We start from the raw sequence: 18,359 nt of genomic DNA on the forward strand, positions 1-18,359 counted from the left end.
CCCAGGTTCCCACTACCGAGTCTCCCCGGGAGGCCTGGGAGGTTGCCAGGCTCCTTTTGCAGGGACACAAAGGCCTGTGAGAGCCCATCCGCAGGGTCCGGTGCTCATTGCGGATGACTTGGGGGCAGTGCGAGATCTATTGCTCCCGTCCTTAGAGGAGATTGTGGTAGTCTTAAGGGACAAAGATGTGCCTGGAGAATAGAAGGATGTCCAGAGGAAGCATTGGAGGAGGAAGAGGACGAGGAGGAGTAGGAGGATGAGGAGGAGTTGGAGGAAGAGGATTGGGAGGAGTTAGAGCTGGAAGAGAAGGGTGAATGATTGGGTGCAGGAGAGGGAACAAGTGGAGGAGGAGGATGTCCAGGATGAGGAGGAGCACGAGCCAAAGGAGCAGGAGCAGCTGGGGGAGGATGTTGAGGAGGACGAGAGCAGAGGGAAGAGGGTGGGGAGAAAAGATAGAGCCAGGGTTCCAGAGCATGAGTAGAAGTGTAGGAGCAGAAGGAGGAAGAGCCCGAGGAGGAAGAGGTGGAGGGAGAGGAGGAGCAGGAGGAGTTGGAGGAAGAGGATTGGGTGGGGTTAGAAGAAGAGGAGGAGGAGAAGGAGCAGTGAATGACTGGGTGCAGGAGAAGGACAAATGGAAGAGGATGATGTCCAGCACCAGGAAGAGGAGGATTACGGGCCAGAGGAGCAGGAGCAGCTGGAGGACGGAGTCGACTAGGACGAGAGCAGAGGGAAGAAGAGGTGAAAGGTCAGAGGTAGGGCAGGAAGGGCAGTAGCAGGAGAGGACCTGGAGAAGGAGGAAGAGTCCTAGGAGGAAGAGTTGGAGGAGGAGGAGGAAGAGGTGAAGGACGAGGAGGATCAGATGGAGGAAGAGGACTGGGAGGAGTTACAGGAGGAGGAAGACGAGTGAATGATCGGGTGCAGGCGAGGGAAGAAGTGGAGGAGGAGGAAGTCCAGGACGAGCAAGAGGAGGAGCACGAGTCGAAGAGCAGTAGTAGCTGGGGAGGAAATTGAGGAGGACGTGAGCAGAGGGAAGAAGAGGAGGAGGAGGAAAGGTAGAGCCAGGGCTGGAAGAGCAGTAGCTGCAGAGGGGGAGCAGAAGGATGAAGAGGCCCGAGGCTAAGACTTCCAATACTGTGTTGAATAACAGTGGAGGCGGTGGACATTCCTGTCTCGTTCGTGACTTGAGCTGAGAGCTTTTGCTCCTTGAGATGATATTCACGTTGGGTCGTTCATACATGGCTTTATGATCTCGATGTGTGCTCCTTCTATCCCTACTTTCTTGAGGGGTTTTACCAGGAAAGGATGCTGTATTTTGTCCATCACTCTGTCTGCATCGATTGAGAGGATCCTGTGGTTCTCGTCCTTTCTTTTATTGATGTGAGGAATCACGTTAATTGTTTTGCAGATGTTGAACCAGCCCTGCGTCCCAGGTACAAATCCCACTGGGTCGTGGTGAATAACATTTTCATGTATTGTTGGATCCGAGTGTCTAATACCTTGTTGAGGAGTTTTGCATCCATGTGCATCAGGGAAATTGGCCTATAGTTCTCCTTTTCAGTGGGGTCTCTTTCCGGTTTTGGAATCAAGGTAACGCTGGCTTCATAGAAAGAGTTTGGAAGTTTTCCTTCCATTTCTATTGTGAGAACAGCTTCAAGAGAATAAGTGTTAACTCTTCCTTAAATGTTTGCTGGCACTCCCCTGGAAAGCCATCTGGCCCTGCAGTCTTCTTCCTCCGGCAGGTTTTTGATTACTAATTTGATTTCTTTACTGGCGATGGGTCTGTTCAAATTTTCCTTTTCTTCCTCTTTCAGCTTTGGTAGTGTATACATTTCTAGGAATTTGTCCATTTCTTCCAGATTGCCCATTGTATTGGCAAATAATGGCTCCTAATATTCTCTTCTTATTGTTTGCCTTTCTGCTGTGTTGGTTGTGATGTCTCCTCTTTCATTCTTGCGTTTCTTTATTTGGGCCCTTTCCTTTTTCCTTTTCATCAAACTGATGACTGGCTTATCAATTTTGGTAATTCCTTCAAAGAAGCAGCTTCTGGGCTCATTGATCTGTTCTCCTATTTTGGTTTGTTTCTTTGTTTGTTTGTTTGAGGTTGTTTTTGTTTTTGTTTTGTTTGATTTTTGGTTTCAATAGCATTAATTTCCGTTAATCATTGTTATTTTCTGTCTCCTGAATGTTTTGGGTTTCGTATGGTGTTCTTTTTACAGCCTCTTAAGGCGTAAGGTGAGGTTGTGTCTCTGAGATCTTTCTTTCTTCTTTAGCAAGACCTGACTTGCTAGATAGGTCCTCTTATAACCGACCCTGGTGCGTCCCAGAGGTTTTGGGTTGTGGTGTTATCACTGACTTCCATATACATTTTCATTGACTTCCGTATACTTTTTATATTCTCTTTCAACCCTTGCTTAGCCCGTTCAATCTTTAGTAGGATGTTCTTCAGTCTCCCAGTATTTGTTACCTTTCCAAATTGTTTCTTGTAGTTGATTTCGAGTCTCTTAGTGTTGTGGTCTGAAAATATGCACGGTGTGACCTCGATCTCTTTGAACTTCCTTAGGGATGACTGTTTTCCCCAGCATATGATCTATAGAGGAGAATATTCCGTGAGCACCGGAGAAGAATGTATATTCTGCTGCTTTATTATGAAATGTTCTGAACATATCTGTGAAGCCCATCTTGTCCAGTGTGTCATTCAAAGCCCCCGTTTGCTTCTTGATTTTTCGTTTACGTGATCTGTCTATTGCAGTGAGTGAGTGCATAGAAGTCTCCTCCTATGATGGCATTACTAAGAATGAGGTTCCTTATGTTTGCGTTTAATTGGTTTGTATATTTGGTTGCTCTCAAATACGCCACATAAATGTATCCATTTGCTAGGTCTTCTTGGTGGATAGACCCCTGAATTATGACATCATGGCCTTGTGTACCACTTGACACAGTCTTAAATTAAAGTCTAGATTGTCTGATAGAAGTATGGCTACTTTGGCTTTGTTTTGTTGACGGGTAGCATGACAGATGATTCTCCATCCCCTTCTTTTCACTCTGAAGTTGTTTTCACATCTAAAGTGGGTCTCTGGTAAACAGCATATCGATGGAACTTGTTTTCTCATCCATTCTGTTCCCCTATGTTTTTTGATTGGAGCATTCAGTCCACTGACGTTTAAAGTAGTACTGAAAGACACGATTTTATGGCCATTATCTTGTTTGAAGAGTTGGAGGAAAACATATCTATATATCTTTATATCTGTATCTACGTCTCCATCTCCATCTATATGTATATGTGTATGTGTATGTATATGTGTATGTGTATGTGTATGTATGTATATGTATATGTATTGTATTAACTGTATCTATATATCTATATCTATATCGATATGTATATGTCTATATACATCTATATATATAATTCTATATCTATTTGTATATATAAATATAATTATAAAGATAGATAGATAGTTAGATAGATAGATAGATAGATAGATAGATAGATAGATAGATAGATATCAATTTCCCTCTGAGTGTCCCCCCTTAAAATTGCATGCAGGTGTGATTTAGCGGTCACAAACTCCTTTAAATTTTGTGTATCTGGGAACCTTTTTCCTCTGTTTCTATTTTGAATGATGGCCTTGCTGCATAAAGAATTCTTCACTGTGGATGTTTCTAATTCAGCACTTTGAACGTATCCTACCACTCCTTTCAGGCCTGCCAAGTTTCTCTGGATAGGTCTGCTGCAAACCTGATCTGTCTTCTCTTGTAGTTTAGGGACTTGTTTCCCTTGCTGCCTTGATGATTCTCTTTGCCTGAGTACTTTGTGAGTTTGAATATGATATGCCTTGCTGAGGGTCAGTTTTTGTTGAATCTGATGGGGTCCTCGGTGCTTCCTGGATTTTGATGGTGTGTCTTTCCCCAGGTTAGCAAAATTTCCCACTATGATTTGCTCACATAACCTTTCTACCCCTTTTTCTCTCTCTTCCTCTTCGGGACCCCTATGATTCTGATGTTGTTTTTCGTTCTGCATGAGTCACTGATTTCTCCAATTCTTCAATCGTGCTCTTTTCCTTAATCTCCCTCGATTTTGCTGCTTCCATAGTCTCCATAAGTTGGTCCTCTGAATCGCTGATTCTCTGTTCTGTCTCATCCATCCTTGACACCGCTGCATCCATCCGTCATTGCAGCTCAGTTATATCATTTTTAATTTCATTCTGGCCAGTTTTTACTGCATTTTTTCTCTGCACAAAGGGACTCTAATCTACATTGGACTGCAGCTAGTATTCTCATAATCGTGCTTCTAAATGCTGCTTCAGACATCTTGCTTGTGTCTGTGTTGGTTGAATCCCTGGCTCTCGTTTCTTCAGGCTCTTTCTTTCTGGGTGAATTCCTTCCCTTTGTCATTTTGAATGGAGAAAAGGAACTCATGAGGTAGAAAATTCAATGAAATATTCAAATTATAAAATGTTAAAAGTAAAAACTTAAAAACACACATGTGAATAATGGAATGAATGATGCTAGATTCTAGGCATGTTTCACCTGGGTGTTGAAAGTGGTTTTGACACAGGAGAGAAAAAAACGTGGGAGTGGAGAAAAATTTAGAAAATACTAATAAAAAATATTAAAAAGGGAAATGTTGTGAGAATTTGAAAAACCAATACACTGAAGTAGACTAAAAGGAGAAGATGGGAGTAAAATAGAATCTGTGAATATAGACACAAAAGGAAAGAATCATGTAGAAGAGTATTAAAGAAAGTTAGTAAAATTTCCACCTGCCCAGTCTCCTTCGCCTCTCCGCGCACAAAAGCACCTCCCTTCCCATGCCTCCTCGCTCTGCAAGTTCACTTCTGCATGCCACGTACCTGCTGAATTCGGTGGTTCAGGATATGCAGATTGCTGTGCTAATCCTCCAGTCAGTTTCCTGGGTGGGTAGGATGGTTTAGTGTTGGTCTGGCTGTATCTCATGCACGCGAGACACTTAAGAAGCTTCCATGCTGTCTGCCATCCGGGCTCCTCCCCAAAGAGGTGAGATCTGTAGCACCAGTTCTCCGATATGAGACATCCCACAGGAAAGTTGTGGTCGGTGACAAAGCGGAAAAGGGCATGTACCAAACAGGGAGGTCACCCTGGAGGGGGAGGCAGAGAACCTGCTCCAGACCTGGGAGGGGAGGCAGGGGCTCAAATGCTGGAGCCACGCCCACTGCCCTCCAGCTGATTGTTCCTGAACAGCAGCCAACTGTCTGGGTCTGGCCTGGAGCGCCTTCACCCCAAGGACCCATGGTCAAAAAGTTCACTGCCTCTGCCTCTGCCTCTCCCCCACCTCCACCGCAGCCACAGCCACAGCCACAGCCACAGCCACAGCCACAGCCACTTCAGTGTCCGAAGGGCCACGGGGCCGTGGGCGTGCTTCCCAAATGCTGGTGGGCTCCAGAAGGAGGCAGCAGGCATTTAAAAACCTTGGGCCTTGACACTCCACCTGCTGGGCCTAGTCTGGAGCCTCATGCCTCAAGTTCCCACTCCTTCTGCTCTATGGCCCTAGCCTGAGGATGGGCTAGGGCCCCAAAGCAAGGGAGTCCTGTTCCGGAAAACGCTGAGATTCCTGACAATACCGGGCCTCCATTCTGCTGGAAGAGGGCGTTCGAGAGTCCAGGAATCGTGGCAACACCCCTGTCTCAGTCCCAGACAATTTCACTCATTCATACGCACTCACACGCACACGCACGGGCACGGGCACACACACACACACTCCCCCTCTGTGGCTGTCTCTAGTGGCGACTTACTCTCCTTCTTCGGCCTCCTTCCATGTCCCTCTGGCCTCTGTCTGTCTCTGAGTCCCTGTGATCATTTTCTTGAGGGAACGCTTCCTCCCTCCCGCACCTCCATCTCTCTTTCTCTGTCTCTGTGCTGTCCTTGCACAGTATCAGTGCATCTGGGTTTCCGTGAGCTGTGCGTGTCCATATGGACGGAGTAGGCTGCTGATGGCACAGGGCTGCAGGGGAACACACAAAGGAACGCACAAGTACCAGGGGTCAGAGCACATCCAGACCTCCTAAGCCGTGACTGCCTCCAGGCAGCCCACACAAGCTGGGTATACATGTGAACTGAGAAAGGTCAGTCCCTTGGCCCTTGCCCTGTAGGTTGCAGCCAGCTGGGAGGTACTGAAACCCAAGGGACTGCCCAGTGTTGAGAGGGTCTGAAGAAAGGGCAGGAGCCGAGGAGGCAGGGAACCTAGTCGTAGCTGGTGTTTCTCCACATGCCATGTTCCGGTGCCATTGGTACTGGAAGGTTGGTATCAGTTGTGGCTCTCTTTCCTTGGCATCTCAATGCAAGCTTCCGTGACCCAATGGAGGTCCTGAATCTGCCCTAGTTTTCAGCCAGGTTGGGCCCCAGGACAAATGCACGTGCTGTGTGAGGGGGGAAAGCAAGTGTGAGTCGTGAGGAGGAGCTAGCCTCGTGAGTGGGATGTGGCAGAGGGCATGAGTGAGTGCACAGGTCCACTAGAGTGTGTCTGTGAATGTATTGTGGCTGGCGCCTGTGAGTACTTTTGCCTGAGACCTAGCGTTTGTGCTGGCAGCGTGCACGTGTCTGTGTCCACGTGCCGCGTGGCCGTGCATCTTTGTGCCTGAGTGAGTGTGTGTAGGCCGTTGGCAAGCGAAGGAAAGAGACTGGGGGCTTTCCTGACTTGGTGAGTAAGGGGGGGCTCCCGTGCCAAAGTGCAGCGAGTGCAATCCCTTCGCGCCTGGGATCGACACGGAGCTAGCTGATCACCTTTCATGACGGGAGGAAAGCCCGGACTTTGCCTGGGTCCGCTCGTCCTGTGTTGCCTTGGCCAGGGGCAAGTTGGGGTTGGGCCACCCATGGCGCAGTGGAGGAGGACCAAAGTTCCCTGCAAGGAAGTGGGCGTTAGTGGAGGGAGGCAGCAGAGAGCATGAGTAAGCCTGGCCCTGCTCCTGGAGCGGCCTTGGGGATCATCGCAAGGCCTTGTGGTCCCAGCCAGGGTATGTGTCTCGGTGAACATCCTCCTGGATGACCCTGCAGAGACAGGCCTGGCTGGTCTAGAGTCCCTTGCGAAGTTGGGGCCCGGCCCCGGGACCCCAATACTGTGGTAGGTGTTGTTCAAACTGAAAGGCATTGCCTGCTTGTCCCAGACAGTCCCTGCACCTGGGACCCAGATTTGTTCCCACGTTCCTGCCACGGGGTCTCCCGGCGATGCGTGGGAGTTTGACAGGCCCCATTTCTCTGGAGGGAGTGAGTTGCATAGGTCAGGTGCACCAGGGTCTGGGCCTGCTTTCCTGTCTTGCCCACCCGCTACGTCCTCTGCTGAGGGCAGCTTGAGGGCTCACCACTGGACCTGTTCCTCTCCCTTTCTGGGTAAGAGTTTGCCTCTCTGTCGGTCACACTGGCCACCCCCTCTCAGCCCCCTACCACCTGTTCAGCCTCCCCCCATCCACCTGCGTTTCTATGCATTGCTGTCACCTGAAGCGGTGGTGTGCTGCCTCATATATCACAGCCACCCTGGAGCATTTCTGTACCCCGTTCGTATCCTGACATAGCCCAGCGAGTCTGGAGGAACCTCTTCTGTGTCACGGAAGCAACATGTTGGCCAGAGGGCCCGGCACACGAATTTGGAAATCCTAGAATCCCCCGCCTGCCTGGCAGCCTCCTGGTCCCATAAAGAGGTAGGGGAACACTGCATTCCACCAAAGGGAAAAGGCAATGCATGAGTGTGGTGCCTGGCCAGGCAATGCATCTCGAGCCTCCAATCCTGCAGTGGCTCTGTGTGGTGTGTGTGTGTGTAGCTTATGCTGTCTGACATAGACCGGCAGGGAGTCCACATCACCACTGCCCTGACAGGGAGGGAGACCACATCATCGCCCTCACTGCACACCGTCTGCAGCTTATTGCTTCCCCAAAGTGGTCATGTGGCTTCATGTAGACCCTGGGGCGTGTCCCTCACTTGGGTCCCAACACTGCATCCCCCAACCCCCCGATACCTCTCGGAGACCCTTGAAATCACGCTGCCTGTGGCACAGGGGGACAGTGTTTTGAGCCAGCGCCCACGCTCATGGCAGCCTGCCGCCTAAGTGAGTGGTAAAGGAAATGGGACCAGGATGAACAGACATACGGCCAACGAAGGCCTGGGGAGGGTCCCTGTGAGAAGATGGCCAAGCATTGTGGGAGGAAGGGGACCGCTGTCTGTGGGACAGACACAAGCTCCAGGAATCCCAGGGCCCACGGTCACGGGTCTTTCCTGTGCACTGCCACACACGGGAGCAATGGGCAGCCCATCATGAGAGGGGGGTGTGTGCTTGCCAGTGTGTCACTTTCCAGGCAACGGGGACAAACGGCAAGAGCGGCGCGCATGATACGCAGCCTCCCCTAGTGTGGCGTCCTCTCCACGTCACACACCTCTGGTCACCGACCTTCCCTAGCCGGTGCACTGCTAGACTGCTGTCATGACATACATGTCTTCTGGGAGCAAGGATGGACGTAGAGAGTATGCAAAGGAGGCTGAGCAGATGGAAAACCGGGGTGCACAGACAGCAGGCGCACAGCTGACATGCGTCTCCCGGACAGCCAAGGTGATCCGCTGAGTGGATTTGTCGGACTAGGGGCACAATGAACAAAGGTGGCGGTGTAAATGGGCAAAGCGGGGAGGTCCCCCTTTACCCGTGTGTGTAGATAGCCGCGTGCCCAGCGCAGCGTGGACTGCAAAGGTCGCTTTCGCATGGCCAGAAGCCAAACAGGGCACCCAGAGCGCACAGAGGGCTGGCTGCAAGCCCCCCGGAGGAGTTGCACTGCACGGGGCCCAGAGCCTTCCTGCCTATGCAACAGACGCGCCCCAGTTTCCGGGTGACCTAGGGGCGGGACCGCCGAAGCCACGCACGCCACCGTCCCTATGATTGGTCCTGAAGGCAGTGAAGCGGCCTGGGCGTGGCTTGGAGCTCCCTCAGCCTCAAAGCCGCAGGCGCACACCTCTCACCACAAAGGCCTCCGAGGCAGCATCGGCATAGCGATAGCCACCGCCGAGGCATCCTGGGTACAGCACCATGCGCATGCGCATGCGCATGCGCCCCCTCGACCTTTGGGCTCTGGGAGGAAGGGGGAGCGAGTTGCCAGCCATTGCCCTCAGGGCTCCACTCACTGGGTCTGGGGAGGGGGGCCGTGCTTTCACCTCCCGCTTCGTCGTCGGTAGGAGCCACAGTTGGTGTCTCGGGCCGGGGCCGCATGTTGCGCGACTCGTGTTTCCGAAACACTGGGGATGCCCGGAGCCCCCATGCCGCCTTCGACCGGGAACGGGGCGGTCGAGAGACGAGGGCCCGTGGGGACACTGGGTCTCCGGCAGGGCCGGAGGTGCCGCAGGCCGAAGGCTCGCAGGCCACAAGCGAACAGCCTGTGCAGGAAGGCCAGGCCCGACCCGAGAGGCAGGTGGGCGGCCCCAGCGAGATATCGGTGCCGCTGGTGCATGACATAGTGGCGGTGGAGGCGCTGTGGGGCCTGGCGGAGGAGGAGGTTGAGGTGGCGGCCGCGGAAGAGGACGCGCCTGGGGAAGAGGGGCATGAGCAGAGGAAGAAGGGGGAGGAGGACGAGGAGCAGGAGCCGGGGAAGGAGAAGGTCCAAGTTCACGAGGAGGAGGACCTGAAGGGCGAGGGGGAGCAGCAGGACCAGAAGAGCAGAAGGAGGAGGAGGAGGAGGAGGAAGAGGGGGAGAGGCAGCAGGAGTAAAAGATTAGAAGGAGGAGGAGCAGCAGAAGCACAAGCAGAAGGAGGAAGAGCGGAAGGAGGAGGAGTTGGCGGAAATGAAAGGGGAGGAGCAGGAGCAGCAGGGTATAGAAGCGGGCGCGGCGGCGGCCACGGCGCCGGCCGCGGCGGTGGCGGTGGAGGCATTGGCGGCGGCAGTGGCAGGGGAAGGGGACCAGGAGGAGGAGCAGGAGGAGGAAGGGAAGGCGTGCGAGCCATTAAAGGGAGAGCAGAATTGCAAACCGAGGAGGAAGAGGAGCAGGAGAAGGAAGCGCTGGAGGAGCAGCAGCAGGGCGAGGAGGAGGTGGAGGGCAAGGAGGACAAGGAGGAGCGGGTGGAGGAGGAACAGAAGCCGAGTGAGCAGGAAGGCCGATGGGTGGAAGAAGCCCAGGAGCTGCAGGTGAAGCAGGCTAAGAAGGAGCAGGTAGAGTCAGGCCTCCGTCCTTGCCCTTCCCCACTGGAGGCTCTGGAGGCTCTGGAGGCCCTTCAGATAGAGCTACAGCCGGTGAATAAACAAGCCAGCCGGGAGCACGCTCGACTCAAACTCAGGATGTGGCAGAGGCGGCAGCGACATCTGCAGCAGAGAGGTGCCCTTATCCAGGGCATCCGTGGTTTCTGGGCCAAGGCTGTATCCTTCCTGCTGCTGGTGGAGGGTCCACAGGGGGCTGGGCTTGCGCAAGAGGAAGGAAAGGGAGGTGCCATTTAGAGGAACCCAGGACAGGGACTGGAGCTAAGCCACGCTCCAGTGGCCGGGAACGTGCAAACGTGATCCCATCCGGTGGTCCTGGCTCTGCAATGAGTGTGGGAGGAGGGCAGTGCCGGGGTGGGGGAGGCATGTGTGCTTTACGTCGCACCTGGCACGGAAACAGCGCTGGGAGAGTGGGGAGTGGCGGTGGAGGTCCAGGCCAGGTCGGGGAAATGACCGAGGGCTTCTTCCCACACAAAGCCGCGTGGGGGCACGTTTCTGGGTCCCGCTAAGCATCTTGCTGCGGGGAAGGCGATGTGAATGCCCACTGGTCGGCGCGAGACCGGATGTGTGCTGTCTGGCTGTGTGGAAGTAAGCGTCCTCAGTGTCCTCACGAGCACACAAAGCTAGGCGTGGTTGCGGGCGTCTGGGCATGCACAGCCTCCTGTGCGTGTCTAGCAGAGCCCTGCGCGATCCTGAGACCCCGTGGGCCTGGACGCAGCCTGTGGGGAGGGCTTGAGACCCTGGGGGAGGACGCCAGTCCCGGGGGGAGGACGCCTGGATGCTGTCCACACTGGTTCTCTGGTTCGAGCTCTCTCACGCCCAGCACCTGAAGGCTCTTTGACCTGCGGCAGTTTGTGAACCACCCTCAGATGTCAGCCCTGATTAGTAAGCCCGATGAAAGCATGCTTCGCCACATGACCAATTTGAAGGTCGGCCTGGGAGTGGGAGGTGGTGTGGGTGGCTGGCTGTGTGGGGAGGGGAGGTGGTGGGGAGAAGTGATGTGTTCCTTCCTCAGGGGAGGGCGGGTCTCCTGGAACAAGATTTCACATTTCTGCCCCACTGTACCACGGCAGGTGGAGGAACACAAGTTTCCCAGGGAATGCCGGAAGATCCTGCTGTTTTTTGGCAAGAACTCCTACTTCCAGAATGAAGTCGTTACGAAGGAGTATGTCCTAGGCCTTGATGGTAAGTGTCCACTGACTGCATGGGCGGCAGTGGGTGCAGGGTTGAATGTGATTAGTTCTCTGGCGCCTTCTCACATACTCGTCTTCCTGCAGGGTATAGGGCGTCTCATTCCAGTCCCATCCAGTGGTACCCAAGGTACAGACAGGAGGCCTACAGACGCAGGCATGACAACAGCAGCCTCAACTTCTTCAACTGGTTCTCTGACCACAGCTTTGCCGGCTCTAGCAGGATTGCTGAGGTGGGGCCCTGTAACAAGGAAGGGAGGTGATTTTCATGGGTTCCCCCACTGCGTGGGATAGCTACCTGAGGCCTGGCCTGTCTCCCCTACCAGATAATCATAGAGGATCTTTGGCCCAACCCCCTGCCGTATTTCAAGATGAAGGAGGCCCCAGGAGAGAGAACTGAGAGGGAAAGAGGTGAGCAGCCAAGGGTGTGGGCACGGAAATGTGTGTCATGGGGTCCAGGGCACAATTCTCTTCTGCATGGAGGCACCGAGACTCACAGCGGCACAGGAGGTGACCCCAGGTCAAAAGGGCATCAGCCTGAGACAGGGAGTCTTAAGAAGTAACGTGTCAAAGAGGCTTTGCCCCTTTGGGGAGCCTGAAGGTGGGAAGGGGGCTAGACAAAAAGAATGAGCAAAGCGGGACAACCAAAGCTGGCTCATCACATAGCACGGTGACAACTGTCATTCCCGGACCATGAACCCCACCCTCAGGCCTCCTACCACCATCCCACATGTTGTCTGGCTTCTGGATCCCCTTGTCAGCTTTGGCACAGCTTATCACACCCTCCCATCCTACTTTCCGTTTGGAAACATTCAAGCAACCTTACTCAGGGCCAAGATAAGACTCTCACCTGTCCTGTGTGTGTGTGTGTGTGTGTGTGCGTGTGTGCGTGTGTGTGTGTGTGTGTGTGTGTGTGTGTGTGTGTGTGTCTGTCTGTCTGTCTGTGTGTACCCATATATCCCAGGGATATGCACGATCTTGAGAAGAGTATGAAGGAGCGTCGCACTTCATCGACCCCAGTGGAAACCCTTCCGATGCTCACCGATGGTCCACAAGATTCTCCTGGCCATGAAATAAGGACAAGGGTGGTGGTGACACGTGGCGCAGGGCGGGGGTCCAATACATTTGAAGAAATATAGAATGGGAGATAAACAGCATGAAGTGTTTGTGTGTGTCTTCCTCTCAGGTTCGCTCTGGGGCGTGTCCATGTATACATGCGGCTGTCCAGAGGTGTAAGTGTTCTGTGCCTGCACATTGGAGTTCCAAGGAAGGGCGGGACGTAGGACATTGTCCGTAGGGATGGGTCACACATTGGGATTGCATGTGAGGTCAGTAAGATTGAAGCAATGGGGACTTGAGTGAGGGAGGCCAGGGCACAAACCTGAGAGAAAGGCCAGTGCCCAGGTTCATAGCTTTCCTGTGAAAATGAGGAAATTCAAGGAAACGGAGAGGCCAGCACAGGCCAGGGATGTCCAATATTCAGGGATTGGGCATGTCCATGATGGTGCCCCCAGAATCCCGCATGGGGACACCCTCAGTCATGTTGACTGAACCGCCACACAGGGAGGAATTCCCAGGGTTGATTACCCTCTGGTTTTCAGACGTCTACCAATGCAGACTGTCTTGTGGACAAGGTCAGGATCTCAGGACCAGCCACACATATTTGAGGGATTGTGAGCAGGTTGTAAGATTGGCGTCCAGGGGAAGGAACCGAGGGACCAGAGGCAGAGTGGGTGGGTAAGACCGATGAAGTTCTGCTTCAGGCAGAGTTGACAGGGACAACATACACACTGCAGAGAAAACAGCCCACTACAGTCTCACGCAACTCCAAAATCACAGCGAACTTTTCTGGTTCCACTTCCTGAAGCTGAGCCTCCCAAACACCGCTTCACTTATTCTCACACACACACACACACACACACACACACACACACACACAAGACTCCTGAAGGAGTCCTAGTGCTGATGCCCTTGTGTGAACTTTGCTGTTTCTGAAAAGACCTCTGGTTACGAATGGGTGGCCCAGATTGCAAGCCAACAGAGGGGAGGGTCACGGGGAGGTGGGGCTCTTCAAGGGCACGAACACGCCAACCTCTCCCGTGTGCCCTCTGCCCTCTCATCATCAGCCGTGATGAGTCGGGTGATGCTCTTCCTCTGTGTCCACAGGCTTAAGCCGTGTGTCCAACACGCCATGTGAGACTTGTGAGAAGACTCCCAAGTGCAAACACCAGCAGGCGCTCAGGGAGGTCGCCTCGTCCCAGGCAGCCTGTGTTCCTTTGCCTGAGTGCCAGGACAAAGGCTGCCTCAGCCACATAGGGAACGATGGACTTGTGAGGCCTTAGCATTCTGTGCAGAGGTCCCCGGCAGGCCTGGAGCTTAGAAAGGACTGGGACGAGCCTCACCTGCGAAGACGTGAGTGCTGGGATACTCCTTACACAGCAGATGGCTGCTTGCCAGAGATGTCTGTGCTAAACAAAAGCTCCACCGTGCGAGCAGTGCAGTCGACAGAGTTCAGCCTTGTCCATCGCAGGCTCTTCTGTATCCCCATGTAACACGGCCCCCGGCACAGCGTGCCTGACACTGACCTCCCGACACTAATATTCCTGTCTCCCAAGCTGCCCAAGCTCCCCAGGATCCCCACTGCACAGCTCTGCAGTACAAGAGCCTTCTCTGCAGTGGCTCTATTCCAGAGAAGGCGTGGGCAGTCCCAATGCATGGAGGCCTCTTGCCCCTATCATATGCAGACAACACGGTCAGCGGGGTGTCAGCACGCTGTGGAGTTGAGGATCTGTGCAACCAAGCCTTACCTCTTCCAGGGCAGAGGCTGTCGCACTCTCTAGAAGGGAAGGAGGCTTTTCTCTCGCTGCTGTCTGCACACTGGCTGGAGAGGCACGTCTTCTCAGCTGCTTGATGGGTAAATGTCAGGGTACCCTGGAAAAGCTCCCAGTGCTGACCCGAGTCTTTGGGTGTGAACATCCAAAGAAAGTATGGCCAGTGATTGTGCAGTGGGAATACGGCCTCAGTGGTCATGAGGCTGGGCCCTTTGGGGCATCTTCCTGCACAAGCAGGCCGTTACTTGATAGGTCTTGCCGAGCAGGAACACTTTAGGGGACAGGTGAACACAGGGTCCCCCACATGTTAATATCTCCAGCCAATACCTCCTTAGGGGCCAGGGTGACGTTTCCGCCCGGCCTGTCCCAAAGACAAGGTACGGACAAGGTGTGGGTGTGGAATGCACTCACGGCACCCAGAGCCAAACCCTCGAGTGTGGACACTTGAGGTCCGTGGGCAGAGGCCTCGGTGCTCTGTGTCCGAGGGATTACAGCCCTCATGCTGCACACCCGGCATCCCCGGGTGTCCTCCCGTATCCGCAGCTCTCCCCGGGGAGCCCTAGGGTCCAGGAGCTGCTAAACCCCCTGCACAACTGTATCTGCTGCCCAGCGGCCTCTTCCACCCCAACATCAGCGTGTGTGGGCTCCAGAGTGCTGTCCCTCGAGAGAGGACACCCTCAGCAATTCAGGAGCCTTCTGACTTCCATGTCTCTGAACCACACGTGTCTCATTGGCCTGTCGGGATCGTCACGTTGTTCTCTGTTCACAGGAAATGTCTCGCATTGCCTGTGCTCCTCTGTCTCCCTGAGTGAGCCCTGGCGTGTTTGTGTCTTTTCCTGGCTTTGCCTGTGCCGACACCTCTCTGGTGATGCCTCCTTGCCTGGCCTAAGTGGGCACAGCTGTACCCGTGTAACCGCCTTCGTCTCTGCACACCTGTGTGTTGGGTCAGCTGTGGCTCTGGTGGCCTGTCTTGTCTTTGGTGTATGCTTCTGCGCTTGAGTGTGCTTCCCTCTGCATTCAACCCCTTTCTTCCACTGACAGATCCAGTTGCTGTCCTGCTGTCAGGTGGAGGGGCTTCTGCGTGTTCTGTTCTATGTTCCAGGAGCCAGAAATCCTTCCGTGCCTGTAGGACCTTCGTCAGAGGATTGGCCATGCACTCACTGCCAGCCAGTTAATGTCCCCAAATGCAGCTGGCTTGCTGTGAGCATTCCGTCACACCTCTATTTTCTGTCCTTCTGTTTTCAAACCCTTTGCGCCCGAGGGGCTCAAACGTCACTGGCCTGCACATTGCAGATGCAGGCGTAAATTGTGAAAAGCGGACCGGCAACGTTTTCCCACTTACTCTTTTGCCACGTGGCATGTTCCTGGCTGGGAGAGACTTCCCCCTGCCAGTGTGTGTCTCGTTTCCGTGTGCCTCCTGTGTGTTCTGGTCCCTAATTTGTCCATTACGTCCTACCTGGGAGTCTGATCCATGTTTGCAGGAACGAGGCTGACACCTTTGACTGCTGGGTTCTGAGCTCAGCTTAGTCCACCAGGACTAGTGCGTGCCTGAGGGACACAACGGGCAGTGATGGATGTGCCCGTATCCTTCACGTGCAAGCGCTCCGTCCAGCCACCTTCACCGGGACATTTCTCAGCGACCCCTCTTTGTGTGTGGTGAGAGCACTTGCCTCTGAGAAATCTGATGAGGCGGTGAAGCATTGCTTACGGCTGCCCTGTGCAAGTTAGATCTCCAGAACTCATGCACATGGCATGACTGCATCTTCACACCCGAGCCCCGACACCTCCTCATCGCACCCTCCCCTGATTAGCACCACTCTACTCTCTGGTGGACTGCATGCCTTTAACTCCTTTAGTCTCCTCAGGAATCCATCAGGCAGGGCTCACCACCACTGTGCTTCTGTCAGGGGCTGGCTTCTTTCAGTGAGCCCAGTGCTTTCTGCACTGATGCTCAATGCACCCGCAGAAGGGTGAGCCACACTAAGCCCGGCGGCAAACCCTTTGGCCCTACGTTTCCCACACGTGTGCCTGGTGGCAGAGGTGCACAAGGAGCCCGCCTGCATGCGTCTCCCAGGTCCTCCACAGGGTACAAAGTACCGCCTCAGGAGGCTGATCCGCATCACATGGGCATAGCTCTGCTTGCACGTGTTAGCCTTTCGTATCATACAGGCAGCCCAGACTTAGAAATCCTGCTACCTGCTTACAACTATCCAGCCCTCGTGCTTCTACAGACGCTCTGTGTCTGTACAGACATTTGAGTCACGGTCTCGTGACCTTCCAATACAGCTTGATGGTCTGTCCTTAGCTTACAGCCTGGGATGCGGTTCTCACTCATTGTCCTCCCCTCGGGTGCGAGTTTCCTCCATCACTGTGGTGGAAGGTAACCTTTATCACCATACGTTGGCTTGAAATTACTGGGCGGATCACCTGTCTGCGTCCGGGGATCCGAAGGAGACCTTGGCTCTTTTGCTCACGGTCCACCCTTTCTCTGTGATGAGTCGCTTTGGATGAGAAGCTTGCCAGAGGCGAGGGGGCCTCAGAGTTGAGCACATTTCCTGGGCATCTGTGAGAACTTCGTTGGTTCCACTCGGAAAGCATTGACATTCATGGATGTGCAGCCTCTGCTTTTGCTTGAATTTGCCGAGCTTTGGGACGTGATTTCTTCCCGCATGTGCTGTGCCTAAATCTCTGCTGTGTCTTTCCGGCAGTCCCGTTTGCTGTCTCCTGCTGGTAAGTACAGGACTTCCAGCAGCCCTGTGGGGAACGGGTCCTTGTTTTCTTCCCTGCGGTGCCCTCTTCCTCACCCCGAATGACCTCACTGCAGCTTCCTTCTAGTTCAGCGATCGTTTCAGACTGCCCTTAAGGTCCAGGTGGGAGCGGTGCCTTTTGTGCTGAGGGCTGACCACTGTAGAGCATTCGTCTCTGTGCAAATTGCACAGGTGAATTTCACCAGGTGAAAGAGAGTGCACACTGCAGTTGCCCTGTCTTCAGAGTCAGCCCACCTGTCTCCGCCTCGGCTGCCCCTGCTCTCCTTCCTCCTACCCTCTCCTTGCCTCCCCCTCCCTTGTCTTCTTCCTGTCCCTCCCTCCCACTTTCCTTCCAGCTCTCTTTGTCTTCGTCTCCCTCCTCTCCATCACTAATGCCTCCCCCTGTCTCCGCCTGTCTTCCTTGTAATAGGTGCCCCTCTGTCTCTTCTTGTCTTGCTCCTCCTCCCTGTCTCTCCCGCCAATCTCCCCGGACTCTCCCTCTCCAGGCCGGTCTTCCCCTCCACTCGTCCTTCCTTCATCTGCTCTGCTAGCACGTGTCTCTCTCTCTCCCTCTATAGCTCTGTCTCTCTGTGTGTCTCTTTTTCACTGTCTCTCTCAGTGGACCTTCTGTGTCTGGGTGCATGCTTCTTCAGAATTCTTGTTGGTGCCTGGGAAATGGGAAGGGAACTCGTCTGCTTTCGTGTGTACTAGTGAAAGCAGGCACGGGGCTTTCTCAGAGACAGACACAGACAAGTCTGCAATTCTCGGTGAAGGGCCCCTACGTGCCCTGCGTGGTTGGAGTCGTCCTCCTTTTAGTGGAAGGTTAGATTTCAGGACCGGAGCAAGCTGCTAAATCCTACTACCCCATCTCCCTGGCGCTCTGTACGGAGATCAGTAGGGCACCAGTGGCAGATGGTGCTCTGGGGGTTGTTCTTTGCTCTGCATTGCAGTGCAGTGAGGTCTACTGAGCTGTGTTCTTGCAAGGACATGGCGGTGGGGTGGGTCTAGGGTGGGTGTCACTGGTTCTGGGTGGGCACCCACCTTACCGCCGCCCTCAGCCTGACGGCCAACGAGGAGATACCGTGGGGACGGCCATGTGGCCCCGGTAGGCGTGACACTAAGGACTTCTCCAGGCTTTGCCCCAGCTTCATGAAGAAGGGGCAAGGCACGGAGCAGGGAGTGGCTCACGGCGTGGACGAGTGGACGATCCTGTGCTGAATGCTCTGGTGCCCGTAGTGAGGCCTCTGGGGAAAGGGTGTACAAGCGACCACAGACTGCGCGATACCGGGGACCTCGCAAGTGAAGGCTGGAAGGTGACAGCGCTGAAGAGGACATGCGGCAAACGGGGGCCACGCTGGCACCTTGGCACTCGCTCCAGAGCCTGGACCGGCCAT

General features: G+C 54.1%; 1 protein-coding gene across 1 annotated transcript; it reads left to right on the forward strand.

The window, feature by feature from the left end:
* Positions 1 to 9,216: 9,216 nt before the first annotated feature.
* On the forward strand, positions 9,217 to 11,764 carry LOC128774551 (testis-specific Y-encoded protein 3-like; the record flags this gene model as incomplete). Its single annotated transcript, XM_053893617.1, has 6 exons — positions 9,217 to 9,399; positions 10,198 to 10,356; positions 11,049 to 11,126; positions 11,271 to 11,382; positions 11,475 to 11,620; positions 11,714 to 11,764. Coding segments are annotated over exons 1-6 (729 nt in total), but the record flags the coding sequence as incomplete, so codon positions are not given.
* Between the last annotated feature and the right edge of the window lie 6,595 nt (positions 11,765 to 18,359).

Source organism: Panthera pardus, unplaced genomic scaffold, assembly GCF_024362965.1.
Source record: "Panthera pardus isolate Hobbes unplaced genomic scaffold, ASM2436296v1 HiC_scaffold_333, whole genome shotgun sequence".
Lineage (NCBI taxonomy): Eukaryota > Metazoa > Chordata > Mammalia > Carnivora > Felidae > Panthera > Panthera pardus.